The sequence below is a fragment of the Artemia sp. Qi Xiang Cuo genome, chromosome 3 (assembly GCF_049724085.1).
Source record: "Artemia sp. Qi Xiang Cuo chromosome 3, ASM4972408v1, whole genome shotgun sequence".
Taxonomy (NCBI): domain Eukaryota; kingdom Metazoa; phylum Arthropoda; class Branchiopoda; order Anostraca; family Artemiidae; genus Artemia; species Artemia sp. Qi Xiang Cuo.
Window position 1 is genome coordinate 40,302,445 of NC_142796.1, and position 7,873 is coordinate 40,310,317.

At 36.3% G+C, this 7,873-nt stretch overlaps 1 protein-coding gene across 1 annotated transcript in view; it reads right to left on the reverse strand.

The window, feature by feature from the left end:
- The window catches only part of LOC148954092 (uncharacterized), a 17,543-nt gene extending 12,997 nt beyond the window's left edge, over nucleotides 1–4,546 (reverse strand). Inside the window, exon 1 of the mRNA XM_089086130.1 lies at nucleotides 4,490–4,546. Coding sequence (XP_088942256.1) covers nucleotides 4,490–4,546 — 57 coding nt within the window. The remainder of the gene's footprint in view (nucleotides 1–4,489) is intronic.
- Between the last annotated feature and the right edge of the window lie 3,327 nt (nucleotides 4,547–7,873).

Consider the following 7,873-nt stretch of genomic DNA (forward strand, 5'->3'; position numbering starts at 1 on the left):
ATTTTTTTATGTTATTAATTACACTGAAAAAAAAATTGAACACCTAAAAAGCCACGATAATTATTCACTAGTTCAATGTGGCATAGACAATGCAATGTTTTGAATAATAGCAATACAGTAAAAATTAAAAAAAAATATTTGTCAAGGAATATTGATTATTTCAGAAAGAATCAATAGTCTGTTTCTCCTGAAGCATGTCTAGTCGTATGTTTAGAGGGATATTAAATAAGTACCATTTTTACCCCCCCCTCAAAACATCATTTACCCCGTTTTAGCATTATTTTCACTAAATACTTGCCCCCACCCACTCCCAGACAGTTCAGAAAGAAGCAATAGTCTATTTCTCCTGAAGCATTTCAAGTCAAATGTTTACCGGGGTATTAAATAAGTAGCATTTTTACACCTCCCTCAAAACCTAATTACCCCTTTCCTAGCTTTATCTAAGATGAATAATTTACCTGAACCCCCTCACTTCATATAAAAAAGAAAAAAAATAGAATAGAAAAATCAAAATTTCAAAGCAAGGGGAGAGGGAATTCATGACGTACATTCATTGTGCAATTCTTATAAAAAACACCTTGCCAACTTTTAGAATGTGTTACCTCCAAAATTGACTCCTCCTCCCCCTCTCTAACCCTCCTCTGCCCCGCAGAAATGGGGGACAGAAGGGAACGGTAGATCCTATTTTAAATTGACAATACTTTTCAAAAGTTAATTGTGTATTATACAGACCACATTGGAGAGGTAAAGCTAGGTCAAGTCACAATGTCATTCTATATTATTTATATCCTCATTAAGGACATTCAGAGCAGAGTAAGTTTTATGCGAATGATAAAAGTTTTGGCAAATTGAGATAGCTTTACGCAAATGAAATACCATTGATACCGCTAATAATACATGCGATACTGAACGAGTTATCAGATACCTATAACTTACAGGTTATTAACACGTTTGACCAGTTTTGATTGGAATTTGTATTTTTTTTTGCCAAGTTTTAAAATAAAACCTACTAATCAAGTTACTGTATATGTAGTAGCCACCGCTCTCTCTGATTGACCCCAAAAAAATGGGTGTTTCCTTAGAAACCTGTCTGGTATGGCATGTACCGTTCGTAGTAATAGGTGACTGGTCCTGGTAAGCCAATGTACCGGTTAAACTGCACGCATATCCATGCCTCAGGTATAGGTTTCATATTCCCTATGGCCTTACTACTCGCACCCTTCCTAAAAATTTTCCTTACCCCAAAGAAAAATCCTCCACGGAAAAATTCTCCCGAGTAATTGCCTCCTCCAGCCCCCCCCCCCTCCACCAGAGAAAATACTTTCTGAAAATGTCTGTATACTTCCCATAAGCCAAAAAAATATTTATGCAATGGGCAAAGTTCATATCTTGCAGCCCTTCCCCTGGGAACTGTGGGGGATTAAGTCATCCTAAAAGACATATTTATAAGATTTTCGACTATGCTGAACAAAATGGCTATCTCAAAATTTTAATTGGGTGACTTTGATAAAAAAATGAGCGTGGGAGGGGGCCTAGTTGCCCTCCATTTTTTGGAGGGCACGCATCGTGATCTTTCTTCGAGCAAAAATGCAAATTTCCACCTTTTTGCAGATAGGAGCGTGAAACTTCTTTAATAGGGTTCTCTGATAGGTGAAGCTGATTATGATGGTGTAATTTTCGTTAAAGTTAATTAAAAATGCAAAATTTCACATTTTTGCAGATAGGAGTTTGAAGCTTCTTTAATAATGTTCTTTGATAAGCTGAATCTGATGGTATGAATTTCATTTAAGTTAATTAAAAAAATTTGCAATTAAAACAAAATTTTATTGTTTAAAAAAATTGAGTTGTGAGAAAGTCAAACTTTAGCGTAAAGAACAGGGCGTTGAGGAGGGGACAGCCCCTTTCATATACGGAATAATTTCTGTTCGTTTTAAGTTTTAACGTCGTTCCTTACTTTCAGTTAAAAAAACTTGTTTTTTTTATTTCATTTGTGAACGTTTTTTAATTAATTCAGGTTTTTATTTTGGCTCACCGTGCATGAATAATTAAAACGAAATTTGCATATTAATTTTACTTTTATTTAGTTAAATGATTTTCTCAAAACTTGTTGAATTTTATTTACGAACGTTTTTATTAGTAATAAATATACGTAACTTACGAATTAACTTACGTAACGAACTTCTATATTCGTATATTTTTAATACGTATATTAGGGGGTTTGCCCCTTAGTCAATACCTTGCTCTTTAAGCTAAAGTTCGAATTTCGTTCCAATTCTTTAAAAATGACCCCTTAATCACAAAGGCCGTTAATTATGATTATGATTGGGTAAACCCAATCATATAGCTAATATTTTTTTGTTCGTTTTAAGTTTTGATGTTGCTCCTTACTTTCAGTTGAAAAACTTGTTTTTTTATATTTAATTTCTGATTATTTTTTTAAATAATGCTTGGGAATCCGGCGCCCTTTCATATCAATGTCCCTTCCCCCATGAAAACTTCCTTCATGAAAAGATCCTCCCATATAATCCCCGACCCACCCCACCCCCCAATACCAGAAAAAATTCCCCCTGAAAACGTCTGTATACTTCCCAATAACCAATACTATATGTTAACATTGGGTAAAGTTCATATCTTTCAGCCCTCCCCCTGGGGGCTTCGAGGGATTAAGTCATCCTAAAAGACATAATTATAACATTTTCTACCATGCTGAACAAAATGGATATCTCAAAATTTTGATCGGGTGACTTTGGGAAAAAAATGAGCGTGGGAGGGGGCCTAGTTGCCCTCCATTTTTTTTGTCACTTAAAAAGGGCACTAGAACTTTTAATTTCCGTTCCAATGAGCCCTCCCACGATATTTTAAGAGCACTTGGTCGATACGATTACCCCTGGGGAAAACAAAAAAAAACAAAAAAAAAACAAAAAAACAAATAAACACTCATCCGTGATCTTTCTTCTGGCAAAAAATGGAAAATTCCACATTTTTGTATACAGGAGAGTGAAACATCTACAGTAGTGTTTTTTGACAAACTGAATATTATAGTGTGATGTTCATTCAGGTTCTATAACTTTTAGAGGGTCTTTCCCCCTTTTTTCAAAAATCAGCCAAATTTTCTCAGGCACGTAACTTTTGATAGGTATAATTAAACTTGATGAAACTTATATATTTGAAATCAGAATTAAAATTTCATTCTTTTGATGTATTTATTGGTATCAAAATTCCGTTTCTTAGAGTTTCGGTTACCATTGAGCCGGGTCGCTCCTTACTTACAGTTCGTTACCACGAACTGTTTGATTTTGTTTGGTATTTTACAAACTCTTACATCAAGCTGAAAAAAATTAGGGGATTTACCTAACACTCAGTAGTTTGGGGGGGGGGGCAGTGTATCTTTCAATATCTAGTGGGGGCCAATTTGTATATAAATACCAAAAAATGTATTTTTCAATGAAAACAGCCCAAAAAGGTATTTTTGATGAACTAGGAGCACAAATTTCAATTTTTACTAAATCAAATCATTAATTGTAAAGAAGATACACTCTCGTAGGCACGGGTCAAACGTGGTATCTTTTAGTCAATCAATCAGTGATAGAGTAAAAAATATTACAACAACTAAAATACGGTCACCACAAGGAAGATTTGTCAAAAAGATACGATAAAACACACAAGTTACGAATTAGCAGTTACCAGTTTCTAGATAGCAGCCTTCGAGACATATGCTTAAAACTCTACAACGGTTTTCAAGAACAACGATTCATTTACGTGACGTAATCGTTGGCTAACAATTCGTACCAGAACGACAGTAAAATGTTTTTTAAGTTAGTCCTGTTTGAAATGCGGAAAACTGCACGCTGTTCTTAGTGGGCTTTTCCAAATGTTTTGTATACATGATTAAAATACATGAATCTAATCCGATCCATACATGATGCTCCCTCCAAATGAGTTCCTCTTCTGTGTATCTGATTTCAAATAGAACACATTTACCTAATGTAATTATGGAACGGGTCTTCATTGGAAAGACTCCTCCCTTTAATGAAGTTAGGCCTTTACATGATAAAATAACATTAAAGGAAGATAGCTAAAACTATTTGAGTTTAACAGAGATCTCTATCATCTCTTTATTGCCTTTCGACTGGCCTTTGGCCTAATATAGAGGAAAGGCTTGTGGTATATTCTAAGATCCTATGGTGTCCCTGATAAAATAGTCAGTATCATTGAGGACATGTATAACCTTCCGGAGTCCTGCGAGGATTTATCCTCTCGCCGCACTTGTTTAACCTGTTTCTGAATGCCATTCTCTCCCTGATACTCGTTGAAAATGGAGCCAGAATAGAAGGAATCTTAATTGAACAAACTAGTATATGCGAATGGCATCGACCAAATGTTCGCTACCACCCAAGAACTCCAGAGACAGGCTGACTGCATCTCTCAAGCAACGAAATAGCCAGTATCATTGAGGACATGTATAACCAATTCAAAGTCAAGTACTGACCACTAATGGGCTTTCTGGTGAATTCTCAACAACTTCCAGAGTTCTGCAAAGATGCATCCTCTCGCCGCACTTGTTTAACCTGTTTCTGAATGCCGTCCTCTCCCTGAGACCAGTCCTGAATGAGAAGAATCCTAATTGACAAACTGCCATATGCGGATGATATCGACCAGATGTTCGCTACCACCTAAGAACTCCAGAGACAGGCTGACTGCATCCCCTAAGCAACGAAGCCGTTTGGTATGCAGGTTAATGCAAACAAGACCAAAGCCATGGTAACATCACGACAGGAGATGACAAATCTCCTGTCGCAATAGACGGTGAACAAGTAGAAACAGTTGATCAATTCTTTTACCTCAGCAGTCTCTTGGTAGCTGACAACTGCCAAACTGTCACCATTATACGCCGCCTTGGTCTTGCCAGCTCTAGCTTCAAAAGACTATCAAAGATTTTGAAATCTAGCTACCTTTCGAACCGTCTGAAAGTGCATCTATTCAACAGTTTTATCATATCCTTTAAAAGTTGAAAACGAGCATAACCTCCTTGCGGTCGAAATGAGATGTCTGCGCTGGATAGCTAAGATCAGATATAGGGATCATATCACAAACGATGAAGGCTGAAGTTGCAAGACACTATCCTGAAAAAAATCCAAAAACAGCAAGTGCACTGGTTCGGCCATGTAAAACGAATGAATCCCGAATGCTTGCTCAAAATCGCGCTTGAAGGAACAACTGAAGGACTTCAACCACGGGGAAGACCTCGCAAAAGGTGGATCGAAAACTTTGACCGAAAACGCATTGCCCAGCTTTTCCCAACTGCACTTGAAACAACAGCATATCCAGTCCTAGTTCATCAGACTTTGGAAGAAGTGGCCATGAGGATGGATGGGACTTAAGTAAGTAAGTAAGTAAAACTATTGAATACTTTAGAAATCTTTAAAACCTAAGTCCCCTTACTTATATCAAAACGACCTCTCAAACACAAATACAGCCCCTCTGTCTAGCTTGAACAAGTTTGGCATATATGAAAGCAATTCTTGCATGATATTATGACATCAAATACCATGAGGTAATATAGATAATCAGTGAAAAAGACACAAAAAAAATATGTTTTCGTGGACTACAGTTTACTTTAGTAATATAAGAACAGGTCTCTTCAAGGTTCCGGTGTCCCGCAAGCACCAAATAAAAAAAGAAAAAACGGCTTAATCAGTGCTACTCAATCTAAAACGTGGTTTTCTTCAATTTTCAAAATGGAGAGGTGAGAACTTTTGGTATGTGATTTTTGACCATGATGATTTCCAAGAAATGCTCTTTATTTTGATCCGTTACTAATATTGAGGTATTTAAGCTCCCATTCAAAATTCCCATACATTTTTTTCGTCATTAATTTTTTAATTTCAAGTTTGACATGGATAATAGCAATCTTTCCTATGATTTCGTGAAATAACGATACTTTTACATCTTGAAATTTATTTTAAAGCACATTTTATCAAATTGATCAGAATTTGCAGCACTGAAATAAAAAAAAAATGTCTGTTTTTGGACAACTGTAGGCTACAAAAGAAATAGTTATTCCTAATTATTATCGACACTATACAACGTCAGAAAATTTTACTTTTATCGTGCCGAGATCTAAATAAAATGTAGAATCATAAACCCCGCCCCCTGAGAATAATGTGTCAATATTGTGATTATAAATTTGGAAACCCTTTGGTATACTGACTTTTCTAAGACTTTAAATCTTCTCTCAGTTATAGCCGACTGATAAACCTAGCATCCTCAAACTAAAAGAGTCGAAAAAAAAAAAAAAATATGTGATTATGCACTGAAATATGACATTGATTTCAACTAAAATTAAAACGATCTACGTCAAAATCTTCAGAAAACGTAGTTTCAAAGTTCAAGACTTCAATTTTAAACGAACACTGGTTTGTGTATTTCTTAAAGATTGAGGGTCCCCTCAAGGGAAATGAAAAAGTCGTGACAATATATTAAGACTGCTGTGGTGTCAAGTATATGTTAAATATTATTGTGTCTAAAGGACACCCTAGACGGGCAATAATTTTCATCAAAAGCTTCCGTCAATAGATTGATTCAAGCATGATTGACGGTCTAGGAACCTGTTTGACGCTTGAGTCAAGCGTTGACAGTGATTGATAGAAAGTTTGAATGACTCAATCGATTGACGAGGGTGATTGAGCGTCTAGACTAGTTTTATTCAAATATTGCGTCACTCACGCGCCAACAACAATGAAGATTTCAAGATATACTGAAAGAAAGCAAAAATGTGGAACGCGAGTTTACTTGTTTATTAGTAGAGTTATACTGGGATCAATCTGAGTTATGAAAAGTTAAAAGTAAAGACTATTTTAACCGAAATAAGAAAAGTGCAGCATTTGGCAGGATATTGGAGGCGGTAAAGACATTGAAACCAGATTATACAGTTCCCGAACTAAAAAAGAAAATTAGTGTTTGAAGACCGAATTTCAATCGCGAATACAAGGTGATCGAGCGAAAAAAGAAATCTGGAGCATCAGCAAAGGACATCCCACAACCTTCCCTGTGGTACCAATGACTTTGCATTCATCATGGATTAGATTGAAATTGCTGAGACAGAAAAACAGAGGACAGATTTTTACTTTTTTGCACTAGCAGTAAAAACTCGATTAATTGGTAGGCGGCGTTTATCCCCCCCCCTAAAATACTCCTCCCCTGTGGAAATCTCCCCTCGGAAAATAACACCCCCATGCGACTGGTTGGTCTCTAATCTCTTTGCACTTTAAAAAAGGGTTAGAACTCTCAATTTCTGACCTAATGAGTACACTTCAAAGTTTCCGCGATCATGAGGTATGTATGTATGGGGGAAGGGATGAGAAGGGGCAGTATCCCTCCTATACAGAATATATTCTTCTCATTTTTCAATGTTGCTCTTTACTTTCATAATAACAGCGTAGACCAGAATTATTCCCAAAAAACATAAGGGAGTAGATATCGATTTAACAGCTTTGATGCGTTTTTAAAAGCTCTGTTGTACGCCCCCCGCCTCCCAAAAAATCTTTGTTGGAAAACATCCTTTTGCTGGGTGTTTGATGGAAAACTTTTCTACGGAGGAGGGGATTACCGGTATGATTTTAAAAACCATAAAAAATTTAATTTTTAAAGTGTGCTAAGAAAAAAAATTTCACCCGGGTTTATCCGCAAGAAATTTTTCAGTGGAACTGTCAGCTAGAATGGAATTGTCTGGGGTAAATTTCCCCGGTGAGGGAGGAGATGGACATTTTACGTGAAAAGAACTTTCCATGGAGGAATTTTCTATAGGAGAAAGGAATTTTTCTTGGAGGGGGATACGGATTTCCCGGTATTATTTAAAAACCATCAGAAATTA